This window comes from Crocodylus siamensis, chromosome 4, assembly GCF_052110815.1.
Source record: "Crocodylus siamensis isolate JL-2025a chromosome 4, ASM5211081v1, whole genome shotgun sequence".
Classification (NCBI taxonomy): Eukaryota; Metazoa; Chordata; order Crocodylia; family Crocodylidae; genus Crocodylus; species Crocodylus siamensis.
The window spans coordinates 46,936,322-46,955,043 of NC_143398.1; the positions used below are offsets into that span (position 1 = coordinate 46,936,322).

An 18,722-nucleotide genomic window follows, 5' to 3' on the forward strand; every position below is an offset into this window, starting at 1 on the left:
ACAATGATTTGCAATGATGACTAGTTCTGCAAGTGGCTTAGTCTACCAACCTACAGCAATTGGGCACAACTGTTCCTGGACTTTAGAAAGAAGTCCATGGACAAAAGCGGAAGCAACTGCTTCTGGGGCAGTTTCAGCTGCATTTTCAATACCAGAATGTCTTTCAAATACTAGTTTCAAGCGGTCCATGTAGTCTGCTGGGGATTCTCCTTTATTTTGTTTACAGTTATGTATTTTTGGCCCAGTCAGTTTTCCTGGGGCAGATTTTAAGCACAGCCTCAAGGAGGTGTCTTTGGGCATCTGCTAAGTGATCTCCAATTCTGGGGTCTTGAGTAGGCCAAGTAGCCTGTGCGATGAGGCGGTTGCGGACCTCAGAGGGCAGAACACCTCTCATTAATTGGTTCAAATCTGCCCATGTTGGATCATAACAATGGATTACATTTTCCAATTCATCTTTAAATTTCTGGGACTCTTATCTGAAAATTGTTTAACAAGGTTTAGGAGATCTCCTGGGGTCCAGGGGACAAGGACTGTGATTGTAGTTTCCCCATTTGGACCTTGCCCTGGAAGTTGGCGTAAAGGCATAAGCCGAGCCTTTTTAAATTTTAAAGAAGGGGCTGGACCATACTAGGTACCAGACCTTAAACAAGAGGAAGGGGTTGAGATTTCAGGAGACAGATGCCACGTCTTCGGTGGACATGGGGATGCCCCGAGGGGAGGTGACGGTTGTTGAGTGATAGTTTCTTGGTGAGGTGGGCTATTCCTGCCAGAAGAGTCTATTTGGTTACTTTGGACTTCTTTAAGTTCAGATTGTGCCTGGAACTGACATGGGGGTGGCACATTAAGAAAATCAGTTATATTTTCTGCAGATTCATTCTCAGTTATTTGTGGATAAAGTTGTTTTGGTGCTGATGGTACTATTGATGGGGGTCCCCCTTTTGGTGCACCGTTCTGTTTAATTCTTTTATCTGAGATTTCAGTTTCTCTTGGGAGTCTTTAAGACTCCAAACTTGAGATTTTTTTTCCCCTATTTTATTTATTTATTTTATTTTGACATCTTTTGGAAGCTTCTTTATATTAATCAAAAAAAATGTGTCCCACCGAGTCTGTGGTATATTACTACCTCTTAAATCAAGGTCTCTGCAGAGATGAACAATTTCACTTAAATCAAATGTTCCCTCCAGGGGAAACTGCCGGCTAAAATCATCTCTAGTATACCAATTCCATTTGTCTAGAAACTTACAACTTTTATGCCATAGTGTGTGTACATGTACAATGCTGGAGTCCCTTTTGGCAGAGCCGGTATGTCTTTTAGACTCTCCGCTCCCCATATCTTCAAACTCAATTCACACAGGACTTTCATACAGGAATGGCTTATTCAGGGTGTCCGGTCAGGTTGTGAGATTTGCTAGTGGCATAGAGATGCTGTGGCTAATGTCCAAAGACAAGATTCCACTGCTATAACAGCACACAATGCAGTTACTCACAGTTAGACACGGCTCATGTATGAGGGTGGGGAAAGGGTAAACCTGTCCACTGGGTCACGAGGTTCCAGTAGGGTCCCCTTGCATTCAAAACTGCCCTTCCGGACAGCCTTGGGGCGGCTGAACCCAACCTTAGTCTCAGACCTGGTCAGTGGCTCATATTTCTCAATTCATACTCTCAATTCACACAAGGGAATTTCTGCATTGAGGCACGAGGTTCAAGAGCATTTCTTTAGTCTCAGCCTTGGTCAACGCTTATCATGGAAAACACTCACACTCTAAGAGTTTCCACCTTAGACCCTTGCTTTTGAAGAGCACACAGAACAAAACTGGTGTCTTCGGGGGGGCTGCACAAGGTTTCTGCTTCTGGCCTGAGAGAGACCTCACAGTTCTTTACAGAACTTAACTCAATTCACACAGGGAAATACTTTCATTGACAACAGCAACACAGAGTTTTAATTCTTAACCTTGACTCTTAACCTTGACTCTTTCTACTCATAGTTAATACTTACACAGTGGGTCTGACAGTTCTGGCAGCAAAAGTTCGGATAGAGTGAGCCTCAAGTAGTGAATCAGGAAGACACAGAGGCAGCCTTTCACTGAAAAGCCCCAATAGAGATTTCAGAAGGTCTCTTACCTTGGTTTGGCGCCAGGGCTTCAGTGAAGAGATGTCTGTGTCCCAACTGAATACTCCGGGCGTCTCTATCTGAATCACGGCACCAAATTGTGGAAGAAATCAAACTTTGCGCTGTGGTTGAATCAGAACTGACAGAGCCAGCTTTTCTTTATTTAAGGCTATACTGTGATCACAGGGAGAATTCCATACAGCAAGGGAAATCACCCACTTGTCTGTTTCAAAGGATTTCCCAGACTCTCTAAGTTTACAAGCGTATTTATACTAAAGACAGAGAAAGAGATAAAAAATACACCTTGGAGAAACAAAACAATAGTAAATTGCACAGAAACTTAGGAAGTTTACTTAAACAAACTATCTATGCACAGGGCAAGATATCAAGATAACCTAAGGATAACCCAAGGTGTGCGGGATTCCTTATCTCAGAACATTTAACTGAATTAAGCAGTATCAGCACTTTTGGTCTTTGTCTGTTTTTCTAGTTAAGTAAGCCAATTACTTCTACAATAACTTACTCTCCTGTTAGAAGAGTATGGTGAAGGACTTGGACATGTGAGTATGCTATTAACCGTTTTTGCAACAATACTACACTACTGACTCGCATTCAGCTTTTGGTCTAATATACTCCACAGGTCCTTTTCTACAGTACTTCAGCTTATCACTTTTTTCCCGTTATACGTTTGGCTGCTCCATCCTAAGTGCACTTGTCCTTATTGAATTTTATTTTGAATCATACTATCCTTGATCCATCCATGTTCATGTCATCTGCAAATTTACTGATGTGTTCAGTCAGTTCCATCTTGCAGGTGGTCAGGGAAGATATTTAACAATACTGGACTTACTGGGATGTGAATGGTTAAATGATTAATCGTTTAACTGATCAGCTCAGTGATAACTGGTTCTAGCTTATTGGTTATCATTTAGCCTGGGGCTGGGCACAGTCCAGGAGGGAAGTGGGGGAAGGGAAGCCTTGCGATGCCCCAACAGGAACTGGAAGGGGGAGAGAGAAGTGAAGAAGGCAGGTGGGAGAGATGACATACCTAATAGCTAGCTATGCTACACAGAGGGAGGGAGGGAGTGAATAGTGAGGAGCAGGGGAGGGAACATGGAGAGGTTGCCTGCTCCCTCCCTCACAGTGTGCCAGCACCTGCAGCAGGCTGGTAAAGCCCTGGATGGCTGCTGCTTGCCTGCCAGGGCTGTGTTGCCTGCCTTTCCCCTCCCTCTCCCTCCTGTGCTGCTGCAGCTGGCCCCAGAAAGTTGTGCCCCAGTGGCTGTAGTCCCTCACTGACTGCTGCCCCCTGGGGTTTCCTGGGCTATACTGCCTGCCTGGCAGGACTGATTTGGCCTCCAGTTCCCCATGCTGCTCAGGGCAGGTGGGTGCAGCCCCTCCTCCATGGCAGGGCAGGGCAGGTGCCAGCCCAGGACTAGATGCTCCTTCTCTCCCCACTTCCCCCCCAAACTTCACAAAGCCACAGGGTGGAACACAGTGCCACCATGCCTATCCCCATCCCTGCACCTGACCAATCATTTAACCTGTTGTATTTATTTAATCGGTGTTTAGATCCCTCACTGGACTCAAGGTAGATTTTGGGGAGGCCCACTAGCCATCTTTTCCCAGTTGGACAATGAATCATTGATGAATACTCTTTCTGCACAGTTATCCAGCCAGTTAGGTAGCCACCTCATAATAGTTTAATTTAAACTGTTCCCTTAGTTTACTTTTAAGACTGTTTTAGGAGAGTATGGTGAAGCACTTACTATAAAGTTGAGATATATTGCATCCACTGCTCTTCCTTGTCCATAAAACCCATCATCTTGTTGTATAAGGAAGTGAGGTTGTCAAGACCTCGTTGGCTGTTCTTGGTTACCTTGTTATCTTCTGGGTGCTTGAGACAGATTCCTTGATGACATGTTCCAGAATCTTTCCAGGTACTGAGGTTAGACTTACTGACCTGTAATTTCCTACATCCTCCTTCTTCCCTTTAAAAAAAAAAATGGAAATCAGATGGACATGTTTCCAGTTTTCTGGAATGTTATCTGATTTCCTTGAATTGTCAAGAGTCAGCTTTTTGGTGGACAAATTGTATTATCGATCTCCTAAGGAGTTATTATTTTATAGTTTGTGTTGATACTGATTTATGCCACTGGTAGAAGACAACAATGTCTATGTGTGTTGTTTTTTTTTTTAAATAAAAAAGTCTCTGGTTTTTTTTTTAACTTTAAGTTTTCTAATGGAAACACTGCAGAGCTTCACAGCTGTTTGTTTTTCAATAGTTGCTGCTTTGTAGGACTGCAAACAGCCAGTAATTTTGTCAGAGCAATAGAAATTGCCAAATATTTGGAGACAGGGCTGTAAGAGTTGGTGTGTATTGTCTCCTGCTGCACCTAGGAATGCTGCCAAGAAAAACACACTGCCTGCTTGCTCCCATTCTGTGTCAGCTCCTAGAAATGAGGTGATATGGCCACTTCAGAGTGGTGCTGACTCTGCTCCTCATGTCGCTTCCAGGGTTCCTGTCTTGGGCTTGTTTATTAGCAGCATGTTCAGTGCTGCTTTAATTATGCTACATTGCCTCACATCTGGGAGTTTCTGTTCCCAGAATAGGAGAACAGTTCTCCCAGGAAACAGGAAATTCTCCACAGAATTTCCTGGTTTGGCCTAGAGCCAGTGTAGGCATATCTTAAATAGGAATGGTCAAAACATAAATGTTCCTCTGTTAATCATAGCCAACCAGTACTTAAATCCCATGTTTAACTAGACTCCAAAGTGAGGGGGAGTTCGCTAGGGAGCTTGCCTGGAAACTTTCCTTCACTATAAGCAAGCTAGCAGGGAAAAGGAAACCTTTCAGGATCAAGGAGCAGCAAACAGGCCAGCTTACAGGGGAGTTTGGTAGGGAAGGTCTGCTTGGAAAGAGGAGCAGGAAGAGAGAAGATTAAGAGACCCAGAGAAATAGCTGGAAGACATTGCAATACCAGAGCCATTGCCAGCTCTTTCTCTGCTTGCACCTGTGAGTTGTCTGTCTAGGTTGAACTGCTCACTGTCGAGCCTTCCACCCAGGTCCTGGTTTGGTGCTTCCAGTGACAGCCAGGTGGGGGAGTGCTTGTGATGTGAGTGATGCCTTGTGGTGGTGTCCCTCAGGGACCAGGCAAGACAGCTACAGGAAGAAGTGGCAAGGCTCTGAAGATCCTCTGCCATGAGGACATCATCAGTTCAGTTCTAGAGGAGACTTCTAGGACTGCAGAGAAAGGACTGCCAGAGGCAGTGCTAGAGAAAGAAGAGGGCATGGATTCCCAGGAAGGTAGATGCTGAATGCTTGTGATCTTTGGCCCCAAGCAGAAATCTCCACCGGCAGTAATTTTCCTGGAGAACAGATATGGAGCCCTTCCCATTGGTGGAGGCCAGGCTGGGCATCCCCAAGGTTGGGAGCATTGAGAGCACAGCCACTAAGAGGAAACAATGGGAGGGTGGTTGGAGGGTTCCTTCTGTGGCAGGTAGAGGAATCCATCTGCTAGCCTGACCTGTTGTCTCAGGAGGTCTTCTTGCCTGGAACCCACATCCAAGATGTTGCAGAAGGATTACTTAAACTCACTCAGCCCTCTTGACTACTATCCCATGCTGCTCATCCATGTGGGCACCAATAATACTGAGCAAATCAAAAGTGATTATAGGGCTCTGGGTGGAAGGGTGAAGGGGTCAAGGGCTCATGTGGTGTCCTCTTCGATCCTTCCAGTCAAGGGGAAGGGCCCAGCCAGAAGCAGATGCATCCTGAAGATCAGTGCATGGCTGTGTAGATGGTGTCGCCAGCAGAGATTTGGCTTCTTTGACTGTGGGATGTTGTTCCAAGAAGGACTGCTAGGAAGAGATGGATCCAGCTGACAGAGGGAAGAGCATCTTTGTAGACAGGCTCACTAACTTGGTGAGGAGGGCTTTAAACTAGGTTTGCTGGGGAATGGAGATCAAAGCCCTGAGGTAAGTGGGGAAGCAGGTGACCTGGAGAAAGCACAAGCAGGAGTGGTCAACAGGCAAGGCTTTTAGTCTTACTGAGGAAGTAGAGCAATAGGTTAATTACCTCGTGAATGCATAGAGAATGCCTGGGAAACTATCAAGAAGAATTGGAAGTCCTTGCCTAGTAACAGAACTATGACATGATTGGAATAACAGATTTGGTGTGGGCTCTCTTGCTCTCTTACATGATTGGAGCACTATCGTGGATAAACATAAGCTGTTTAAGAAGGACAGGCAGGGGAGAAAAGGAGGAGGAGTTGCACTGTATATAAAAGAGTTTTATGATTGCTCAGAGCTCCAGTATGAAACTGGAGATAGGTCTGTTGAAAGTCTCGGTTAGGGTTAGAATGGAAAGCAAAAAGGGTGATGTCATGGTGGGTGTGTGCTATTGCCCACCAGACCAGGAAGATGAAGTGGATGAGGCTTTCTTCAAACAGCTAGTGGAAGTTTCCAGATCACAGACCCTTATTTTCATGGGGGACTTCACTCACTCTGATATCTGCTGGGAGGGCAATACAGCACTGCACAGGGAATCCAGGACATTTTTGAAGACTACTGGGGACAACTTCCTGGTGCAAGTGTTGGAAAAGCCAACTAGGGGCTGTGCTCTTGACCTGCTGCTGACAAGCAGGGAAGAATTGGTGGGGAATGTAGAAGTGGACAGCAACTTGGACAGCAGGAACCACAAGGTGATTGAGTTCAGGATCCTAAGGAAAGGAAGGAAAGAGACTAGTAGAGTCAGGGCCTTGGACTTCAGAAAAGCACACTTTGACTCTGCTGGGGGAGTGATGGGCAGGATCCCCTGGGAGGCTAGTCTGAGAAGGAAAGGAGTCTAGGAGAGCTGGTTGTACATTACAAAAAAAACCAAAACCTTATCAATGGTGCAGGAACAAACCATCCCAATACACAGAAATCCTAGTAAGTATGGCAGAAGACCAGTTTGGTTTAGCAGGGAACTCTTCAGTGAGCTTAAACAACTAGGGGGGAAGGAGTATACAAGTATTGCTCAGGCATTCAGAGATGACATCAGGAAAGGCAAAGCACAATTGGAGTTGCATCTAGCAAGGAATATGAAGGATAACAAAAAGGGCTTCTCCAAGTACGTCAGCAACAGGAGGAAGATCAGAGAAAGTGTGGGTTCCTTACTGAATGGGGGAGGCAACCTAGTGACAGATGATGTAGAAAAGACTGAAGTAATCAATAGCTTTTTTACCTCAGTCTTCACAGGCAAGGTCAGCTCCCAGACTACTGCACCTGGCACCACAATTTGGGAAAAAGGTGAGCAGCTAACAGGTTCATAGCCAAGTACTGAAAGAGCAGGTTAGGGACTATTTAGAAAAGATGGACGTGTACAAATCCATGGGGCTGGATACCCGAGGGTGCTGAGGGAATTGACTGATGTGATTGCAGCCACTGGCTATTTATCTCTGAAAACTTGTGGTGATTGGGAGAGGTCCCAGATGACTAGAAAAGAGCAAATATAGTCCCTATCTTTCAAAAAGGGAAGAAGGAAGATCTAGGGAACTACAGACTGGTCAGCTTCATCTCAGTCCCTGGAAAAATCATGAAGTAGGTCCTAAAGGAATCTATTTCTAGGCACTTGGAGGAGAAGGTGATTACAAACAGTCAGCATAGATTCACCAGGAGCAAGTCATGCCTGGCCAACTTCTATGATTAGATGACTGGCTCCATAGATGCGGGGAAAGCAGTGGACATGATATACCTTGATTTTAGCAAGGCTTTTGATATCTCCCACAATATTCTCACCAGCAGGCTAAGGAAATAGAGGTTGGATGAATGGTCTGTAAGGTGGATAGAAACCTGGCTGGACTGTCTAGCTCAGAGGGTAGTAGTCAATGGCTTGATGTCTGGTTGGTAGCTGATATGAAGCAGAGTGCCACAGGGTTTGGTCCCGGGGTTGGTTTTGTTAAATATCTATCAACAACCTTTAAGATGGTATAGAGTGCACCCTCAGCCAATTTTCAGATAACAACAAGCTGGGGGGAGTAACACACACACTGGGAGGGTAGGGCTAGGATTCAGAGAAACCTCAACAAATTGGAGGTTTGGACCAAAAGAAATCTCATGAGGGTTGATAAGGACAAGTCCTGCATATTAGATAGAGCAATCCAATGCCCTGGTACAGACTGGGGACTAACTGGTTAAGCAGCAGCTCTGCAGAAAAGACTTTGGGGCTACAGCGAACAATAAACTGAATATGAACCACAGTGTACCTTGTTGCCAAGAAAGCTCACAATGTGCATACATTAGTTGGAGCATTGCCAGCAGATCGAGGGAAGTGATTCTTCCCTTCTGTTCAGCACTGGAGGTCACATCTGGAGTCCCAAATCCAATTTTGGGCCCCCTGCTACAGAAAGGATGTCAATAAATTACAAGGAGTCCAGCGGAGGGCCACAAAAATGATTAGGGGGTTAGGGTACTTGACTGTTGAGGAGAGGCTGGGAGAACTGTAATTATTTAGTCTAGAAAAGAGAAGACTGAGTGGGGATTTAACAGCAACCTTCAACTACCTGAAATGGGGTTCAAAAGAGGATGGAGCTAGACTGTTCTCAGTGGTGGCAGATGACAGAAGAAGGAGCAGTGCTCTCAAGTTGCATCAAGAGAAGTTTAGGTTAAATATTAGGAAAAACTCTCTCACTAGGATGATAGTAAAGCACTGGAATAGGTTACCCAGAGATATTGTGGAATCTCCATCTTTTGAGGTTTTTAAGACCAAGCTAGAGCCTTGGCTGGGATGATATAGTTGGAAATGGTTCTACTTTGAGCAGGGGATTGGACTAGATGACTTGCTGAGAACCCTTTCAACCCTAATTTTCTCTGATTCTATATACCTCCTATTAAGTCATCTAAATATTTTTTCATTGTATTGTCCCCTTTGTGTTTCCATTTATAGGTGTGCAGAATTATTAATTATGTACCAGGCTGATGTTAATCATGCTGCTGAAAGAGGACAGACACCTCTCTACCTGGCCTGTAGAAATGGAAATAATGAATGCATCAAACTCTTGCTGGAAGCTGGAACAGATCGAAGTGTGAAAACCATTGTAAGTTTTAAAAAAATATATTAAGCTACAGTATGACTACAGGGCTGAATAACTACAAAATTAAGAATGTTTCACATGGAATTCTTAAGTCATCTTTAGCATCCAGTATATTTAAGACTTTTGAAGTGACTCTTCCATATTGCTTCATGCCACTGTTTTCTTCTTCTTTAGGGTGCATATATTCCCTAAAGCAGTCACTTTTGTACATTAAGCCTTACAAATCTTAAATTCACTGTGCAGCTTCTTGCCTACCATGTTCTTGGATAGGACTATAGAGACAGAGATGAACCCATCCACTTAACATGCTTTCTGTTGCGGTGTAATACATCCAGTGCAAGGCTTTTGGATGTTTTATCTGATAGCAGATCATTGTTGTCCTTGCAGAAAGCATGTTTTTGAGAAAGACAGTAAGAAAAATTCTTTTAGATAGACAATTAACACAAAAGAAAAAAGAAGCTAAATATGAATGAGATGGACAGCTTTTAAATGAAAAGATAGGCATCCCCATGTTTAGTTGTGCCTGACTATTGCTTAAAAATGTGAATGCTGATATATGTAGGATTTGGGCTGTTCAGAAATACTAATATGTAGGTAGGTTTGAATATATTGCAACCTTTAAAATACATTCTGGTTCCTGATTATTTTTATGGTGAGTATTTTTGTAGAAAGTTAACTTAATTGGTTTTGAAATCAAAGGAAGCAGTGATGCAAAAAAACCACTGGGCAACAAGTTGCCTTATGGCAGCATGCATCAGGGCATGTTATTAATTGCATCTCTGATTCACATTCATGGAATGGAGATCATCCAAAGAATTTGAACCCCCAATATCACTACTGAAAACCTTGCCCACTTCCTTCAGAGTGCTCTCCATTTATTCAGTATTGCATTTGTGCTGCCATTGGAAAAATGTATAGCATGTGTTCCCACCTCTGTGGGAACTGCTTCCCTACTTAGTGTCCCAGGTAGTCAAGTCTGTGAACCCAGCCCTTTCAGGTAAACTGTCATTGTTAAAACAGCCCTGAAGCACTCTTTGTTGTAAGGGGTGTATGAAAATAGCTGTTGTGTTCTGTTCTTGGGGGGAGAATGAAAGGGTGGAAGGTTCCTTGTGTTGTGTTCTTTGTGCCATGTAGTCAAGCCCTACTATGAAGGGATGGTGATAATTGAGCAAATAATAATTTAAAAGTTACATTTTGAGAGCAAAAACTGCAACACCTTAAATAGTAATATTTCAAGGTGTTTCGCCCTTTAAAATGATTTCTCTGTGGCTGTCTATTTTAAAGAGGTGATGTTTTAGCCTTATTTTGCTAATAGTGACTACATTATAAAAGAGAAAATTATATAAGAGTTGAATCAAATGAGCACAAGTCTGAGTCATTTTCATTCAGTGTTAAAGATAAATAGCAACAGGTTGGTAGCTAGAGTCTTTGATTTCAAAAGGAAAGTATGAAAAATTAAGGGAGGTAGATAAATCAGTTGGACTGAGGAGCTTAAGAGTGAAGGAAGCTTAGAATTTCAATAACTAAAGGTGCAAAAGTTTTGATACCGTTTTTGGTGTTAAGGAATATACAGAAAGCTGTTAGAGGAAGCAAGGTTAAAAAAACAAACGAACCTGTCAGTCTAACTGGATGTCTTCAAAACATCCTCAGATAGATAGCAATAGCATATGTAGGGGACACCAGCCCTTGGCGCAGATTTGGTAAGGGTGCCAAAATAATCCCTTTCCCCATGGAGTCTGCACCCCAGCAGCAAGAGCAGCCTCACAGCATTGTTCTGGCAGCAGTCTGAGCTGCTACTGCTGCTGCTATCCAGAGTGGGTACAGCATGTGGCAGTAGCCAAAGCTGGGCAATATTTTTTATAGGACTTCTGTGCCATCGCCGTACCCCCACTCCCTACAGTGTTTGCGCAAATTGCAAACCTGGCTTGTTACACCAAAAATAGACACAGACAGATAGAACAGATGGGTAAGATAGGGTGTAAGCAGAGAGCCTACAAAAGGTATATCTTGGTGGCCAAAAGGTGCAAAGATAGCGAGAACTGCCAGTGGTCAAGCTGAGGTAGACCTTCTGAGACAATTTAAACAAATAGCAAACATTTATTTACCCATAACAATAAGAATAATAATAAAACCCCCAGAAGCATAACTCTGTTGTTGAAGGGAAAGAGATTGAATGAGGCCTTAAAACTAAATAAATAATGTGGTTTTCAAAGTAATGACGGTACTAAATATAGGAGCAAAAGTAGGATGGGTAACTAGAATGAGAGAATGGAAATAATAAAAAAGGAAGCAGAAATAAAACTTGGAGAGTTTAATGTATTCAAATCTAGGGGACTTAATTTCTACCATAAAATACTGAAAGAATTGCCACATGAAATGGTAAATTGTATAGCAAAGATTTTAAATAAATCTGTTAAATTAACAGGAATGATACTGTGTGACTGAAGAATAACAAATGTAGCACCTTTTTTTAAAAAAGAGAAAAAAATGGTTAGACTATTCCTTATAATAAACCCTTAGTTTAGGCTTCATAGCATGCAATGTTTAAAATAAATTTGAAGGTAAATGTTAGTTAAGATATGAAGGATGAGATGGACAATAGGATGAAATGCAGTCTTGATTTACAAAAGTTACATTACGTCCAAGTAACACAATATCTATCTTTGATAAGAGAACTTTCCCTAAACAAAGGAAATTTATAAAGCATTTGACACAGTGCCACAAAGGACATCATTAGTTAAAATGGGAATTTATACAATAATTGTAAGGTGGGCAAGGAACCGGCTAGCAGAAATCTAACAATGGGTTGCATTGAAAAGTGAGCTACCAGGCCAAAGGCGGTTCCTGGTAAAGTTCCTAAGGAACAGTGTCGGGACCCCTGTTTAATGTTTTTCAGTAATAATCTTGGCACAAAAAGACTGCAAGAGAAGAGTGCAATTTGTACTCTTGGTAATGACAAGAAGTTTCTAGGCATGCATGGAAGTCAGCGTTATACAGAAAGCCTTGCATGACCACAAGAACTGGGGTGAAATTTCATTGTACAGTAAAATCCTTGTTATCCAACATTCTACAAGCCGTAATACTCTGTTCACCGGAATTCTGTCCAGCTGGCCGTACACAAGGGAGGGGGGAAAGCTCTCACGCGGCAGCTGCCCCTGCCACCCACCACCCTGTGCTGCCGCTACTCCACATGCAGCCACCATCACCACCCTGCTCCGCGTGTGGCTGCCGCCACCTCCTCTCCCTCCGCTTCATCTTATCTGCCTCAGATAACTAGAATTTTTACATAATCAGTATCTAGCATTGCCCCTCATGCTGGATAACAAGGATTTTACTGTACCAAGTCCTGTCAGTAACAGGATCTTTTGCTATAAACTAGGAGTTTTTCAACTGGAAATGACTGAGGAGGTTAAAGATCTGGGTGTATTGGTCACTTACAGGATGATTATGAGCTACTGATGAGATGTTCTAAGGCATCAACCCATGGGTCGCAACCCAAAAGTGAGTCACAAGAGTACTTGAAAGGGTTTTGAATAGTCGTAGAAAAACATGGTAAAATGTGGGTTTCCTCTTGTGGGCTGGCAGCCTTCTAGCCTGCAAGGAGCTGCTTGGGGCAGTGGGAGGTAGAGGGGCACACACACACTTGTGCACATATTTAGCCGACATACACCCAGGCATGGTAGCTGCAAATTGCACAATGATAAGTGTTACTTGGGAGTAATGGAACGCCAAATGTTGATATTTCTGTTAATGTTTTCCTGTTGATGTTGATTTCTGTCTTCTGCTTTAACTTGTAGTGTATTATAAGTTTTTTGAGGCCAAAAGACTTCTGTGTTTTCTACTTTAACTACTTACTGGGTCAGGACTGGCCATCAATGTTTACAAATAGGTCCTGGTACAGAAGTTGTTGAGAACCACTGCTGTACGGAAGGCAAACACACTCCTGGAATGTTTCTGATGAAGTATTTCCAGGAGAATGAGAGAGAGAAGTATTAGTACCATTGTACAATGCACTGGGAAAACTTTATTTGGAATATTATGTGCAATTCTAGTTGTCCATGTTCAAGAGAAAATAATTTCAACTGCGATATGTGCAGATGAGTGGTACTAGGATAATCGGGATTTGAAAGTCTGTCTTATGAGAGAAGATGAGAATGGTTAGGCTTATTTTGCCTAACAAAATAAAAGGAGATGGATACAGTTTCTTTCAATATATCCAAGGGAAATATCAAGAAAGAAGAGGAGGTTCTTAAACTGAATCAGAAACAAGTGGATATGAATAAATTTAGGCTGGAAATTAGAAGATTTTTAGGAATTAAATAGGGAAGTTCTCGAACAGCCTTGTAATGTGAATATTTGGGCAAACTGCCTAACTACTTTTGAGAAGTAATTTAAGAGGGTCATGAAAGAAATAATATGAAATTATTGCTGTTATAGCAGTGAATTGGATTCCACATGCCTTCCAAAACCATTTTCCTAATCAAGTAAAATCTGAATATCAAGTATTCTTGGAATTAGAAATGTGTTTCTTCAGAAGAAATTGCTGTAGGACCTGGGTGAAAATTTAATTGGGTGTGAAACCAATAGAATAATCCTGAGTTTTATTGAAGTATGTGTTTTGCTTTGGTTTTTTGTTTTCCTGCTAAACAAAGGAGACTGGAAAACTGACCATGCTAATATACTATTTGTCACCTATAATGGTTAGGAAGCTTGTCTAGCTATCACAAAGATTTTAATTAAATTAGAAGAAAACATTGGAGAGCTAAATTCAGACTATTATCTATTTGCCTTGTTTGCCTTTTAAAACAAGAAGAATTGAAAATGAAAACTGCTTGCTAAAGTAGCTGCACTGGCTTTCTTATACCTGTGCAGACAGAAGCCAACTTTTGTACATGGAAAAAAATGATTGTATAAAATAAAATAAGTAAATAATGAGTTCAGTAATCTGACAAGGGTCCAGTAACAGATTTGTATATTAACTTTGTAAATAATGGAGTTTTTCATCATAATTTACTGCAAATTTACATCATAATGCAAAACATTTTTGCAGAGATTTTCTTGGCTTCTGTTTATCTCCACTGGGTTATGTTCTTAGTGCATCCTTACGCCCCATATGATATAATTAAACAAATGTATTTTCCCAAGAAGCGATCACCTACCTATCCTCTTTATTATCAAGTATCTCACACAATTATGCACTGAGCCCAGCATATGGACTGTCTTTCTCAAAGCTGGGACATTATTTGTAGCTTAATCCTGGTGTATTTAAAAGATTTATAGTGAACAGGTCCAATAAAAGCAATTATTAATACAAATTCTATAACCACTTTTCTGTGTGTGTGATACAACTGTGGTTTTTATTTTTTGTATGTTCAGGATGGGTGGACACCAATTCATGTAGCTGTAGATTCTGGTAATGTTGACAGTCTCAAGCTCCTTATGTACTATGGAGAGCCAGAGAATGGAAACTTTATGAATGATGCAGAGCCTAATTCAGACTACTTTGACTTGGAGTGCAATCAAGACAGCTACAGCAGTAAAGCAAAGCCTGTTGTTTCTGCAGATCTCATCAACCATGCTGACAAAGACGGCTGGACTGCTGCCCATATTGCAGCATCAAAAGGCTTTAAGGTCTGTCTATATAAGTGTAACTTGGTAAAGATTAAATTACTGTTCCATTTATTGTGCATATACTTAATACAGCCATAATGAGTTGCTGATGTATCTAAACGTATATGTTCATAGTTAAAAAAAATCTGCATTTTGCAAATACAGTCTCTGGTCTCTCTGTGGAAAATTATAACACAGAAATTCATGCAATAACAACTGATTTAGTTTCTGTTCTTTGGGCAGGCTTTTCAGGAGGAAATGAGCTGGTTAGCTGGAAAAACTGTGATTGCTGGCAAAAATCCACTCTGACCTATTGCACCCTGCCTGACTCTTGTAATCCAGGCAATTTCTTGACACACAACTACTGCAACATTTGGCATCAAAAGCTTCCTTTAGCTAACTTTGAATGGGTAGGGGATTTGGCATTTCTTCAAATGGAAAGTAAGAGTTGTCATTCAAATCTGAATCTATTTTCTAGAGCACTGCTTTTCAACCTTTTTAGATTCAGGACACCCCTCAATAGACTCAAGCCACTTCTCATAAAATACCAGCTCTTAGCTTTCACTTATTTTTGACTGTCAAGAAATAATAGACCAATTCTTCTGTTGCAGAAAACTCAGGCCCCTGACAGATGTTACACTTAAGATGTGATTTAACCAGTTGTATCTTAAGTAGTAACCCAACCACATGTTTAGGCAGTTAACGGCACAATAAATGGAAAATAAGTCACAAAATTATGCCACAAAATATGTGGCATCATGCTTTAAATTGAATGCAGGGTCCCCACCCTGTAGCCTGATGCCAGCTGCATGGAGGAGCTTTGAGACCAGCCCCATTACAATCCCAGGGCTCAAACCCACAGTCAGCTGGCTGTTGGTCCCGGGCTCAGGACCTAGTCAGAGCCTTGAACTTGCTTTGGTGCAGCCCCAAGGCTGAGACAGACAGAGTTTCCAGCCAGCCCTGATGTGGTCCTGAGCTAAGACAGTCAGCTGATAGTTGGTCCCAGCCCATGGGTCACACCAATTTACCAGGTACTTGGTCAAGGATAATGATCCTGTGTTCCTCCTGCACTGAAGAGCAGTAATGGTGTGATTGGGTTCTCTTCCCTGGTCCCAAAGTTGCACATCCTGCAATGCATGTGTGGCACAACAGGAGGCCTGATTGTTGGGATCAGGAGACAAATCCCATCACAACATGAAGTGAACATATGCCAGGGTCCACAGAAGGAACACAACAGGTCAGAATGTTTTAGATGCTGTGGATTCTTTCTTGAAATGTCTTAGCTTATCTTGTGAATTGTGTGCAGGTCAGGTGTACATGTAGTTCCTGAATTGCATGGTACCTTTAAAAGGATACCATGGCTCCCCCAGGTGCTATAGAGTCCTGGTTGAGAATCACAATACTAGAGAGAGAATGGAGCAGAGAGGTTATTGCTGAAAGTGCTGGAAAGAAATGTTGGGGAAATATTTACACAGTACTGTTCAAGATTTTAAAAGTGACTAGAGGTCTGCCCAGCATGGGGGGGAGGGAAGGGAAACTCCCACCGGAGGGCTTTCTGCTTCCTGTAGCACAAGCCAGGCTGGAGTCACCCCAGCTCTGCTCCTTCTGCAGCTCTTTGCTTCCAAAAGGGGCATGGGGAACACACTCCCTCTTTCAGCCTGGCACAGCCCACCAGGGGGACTTTAGTCTCCCTGCAGCTTGACCCCAGCCTGACTCCAAGCTGCAGGGAGGTGAAAAGCCCTCCAGTAGATGTTTTCTCCTCATGCCAGGCAGACCCCAGCTGGGGTGGGGGGGAGTGAGTGCAGGGCTGGAGAGGGGTTCATTCCCCCCCCCGCCCACCTTTCTCTGAGGCACACAGCTATGGAAGCGGTAGGTCTGTGGCAGTTGTAGCCCAGGTTGAGCTGTGGGGGGAGGGAAGTGAAAAGCACCTTGGTGGGTGCTTTTCTACCCCCACCCCCCTCCATACTGGATAAAACTTGGATGGGGGAGTGTGTTTTCCACCCTTCCTCTTGGAGGTGGATGACTGAGGAGAGGGTGGAGCTGAGCTTATCCCAGCCTAGCTCAGAGCTGCCGGGGGGAGGCAAAAAGCTCCCCAGTGGGGGCTTCCCACCTCTTTTGCGCACCCCCCCCAGCCACAGACCCTGGCTGGGGGACGAGCCAGGCAGGAACAGGGAGAGGTGCATTCCCCCACTCTAGGAGGCAGAGGCTGGGAAGAAAGTGGGACTGACTGATCCCAGCCCCGCTTGCTGGGCTACAAGTGTGCAAACAATAAGCCCTCACCATAGCAGCTTTTCTTCCCTTTGCTGTAACAGCCTAGGCTAGGGCAGCCTAGGGATCTGCTCCTCTGCCTGCTGCCAGGCCCAGGAAGAAAGCAGACTGGGGAGCAGAGGCTTTAGTGCCTCAGCTCTGTGACAGCTGGGGCAGGGCCAACCCTGCTCTGCTAGAGCAGACAGTATGGTGCTGGGATGCTGGGGGACTGTGAGTTAACTTGTGTCAGGAGGGGATGTGAGACAGAATTTCCTTAAACCAGTTTAACGTAAATCAAGTCTTGTACTACAGGCAACAAGGTTCATCTTAAATTGGTTTTGGCCATTTTGAAAGTGGCTTATGTGCACTGCACTTCTGTTCTGTTACAGGTTTAAACCAGTTTGCAATCACTTAATCTGGTGTATGTGTAACTTCTGTCCCTAGCCTTGGTGTCAAGGTTCTTGCCACAAAGACCCCTACATTATTAAAGTTAAGCTTCTATACATGGTGGAGATATTGAGGCCTGAGCACGTAGGGGCTTTTTTTCTTTTTTTAAACATGTTGAAGTGCTGCAGCACTGGGTACTTTGAAAAGTGTGCAGTTGTGTAAGTGGCAAAACGCATATCAGCACACAGAAAATGGCGGTGGTATGCTTTTGAACTAAAGTACCTCTGAGGTTTTAGTGCTTTAGTTCAAAAGTGCACCGCCACTATTTTCTTTGTCGTGATGCACATTTCACCACTTATACAACTTCGCACAGCGCAGCACAGCGCATATCAGCTCGTGTGCAAAGCAGACTTGATTAATTGGCAGATCTCCAGCGTGTTGCAGGACAAAAAGGTACAAGTATAAATGCCCTAAGTGCCTAGTTTGTACCAAAGCTGAAGTTTAATCCAGAGTAGAACCTAATCTTACACCTGCGTTGCCAGAGAAACCTAATCTGGTAGTCCTACTCCGGCTATGGTACATACATGCTATCAGCACTGAGCCCAGGGCATGCTACATAGTTGGATTCAGTAAAACGACCCATTTAAATTTCTCAATTGAAATGGTTGAATTCTAGTTCTGTGCCTCTTACTTGTTCTGCAAGTTGGAGAAGTAACTATATAAATGTGTGAAATATATGTTTGATACACTATTCTAATGATGTGATTATAGCACTGAGGGTTTTTCTGCATGCAGTTAGTCTGCACATGAATGTTTTTGCATCCAGCTTGTAAATCTGTTTGGTTTTTTTTTTTTACAATATAAAGTCATTTTACTATAAATATTTCACTTGGTTTCTCAATCTACAAACTTTAAAGGGGACTTGATGTCAAGTGTTGGCAGTATTTCATTAGGGCAACAGCTAAATGCTCTTATTCTGAAGATATTGCAAATTGGGATTTCATAGCAGTGTTGCTGTTCTTCAGGAACATCAGATTTGTCTGTTAAGAAAACAAACGCATCTGTTTTTAGAATCATCTTGGTTGACTTATTTCTAACGTTCACTTGTACCTTCACTAATACTTTGTGTATTGCTGAGTGAACACTGATTTCATAAATCTGAGTAACCTTGATATTAGTGATTGCTCGGTCTCAAATTTCCATTTTAATATAATGCAACAATAGTCATTATCATAGAATACTCTGCAGGAAAGCAGAGTACCAGACAAAAGTGTGCAAGTTGATAAATCTGGCTA

General features: G+C 42.8%; 1 protein-coding gene across 6 annotated transcripts in view; it reads left to right on the top strand.

Annotated features, from left to right (window-relative positions):
- The window catches only part of CTTNBP2 (cortactin binding protein 2), a 269,416-nt gene that overhangs the window by 215,254 nt on the left and 35,440 nt on the right, over positions 1-18,722 (top strand). For 5 of the 6 annotated variants that reach the window (XM_090042216.1, XM_090042217.1, XM_090042221.1 and 2 more), the window contains 2 exons: positions 9,036-9,186; positions 14,560-14,814. In XM_090042216.1, coding sequence (XP_089898342.1) covers positions 9,036-9,186; positions 14,560-14,814 — 406 coding nt within the window. The remainder of the gene's footprint in view (positions 1-9,035; positions 9,187-14,559; positions 14,815-18,722) is intronic. The other variant, XM_090042219.1, reaches the window with a different exon arrangement.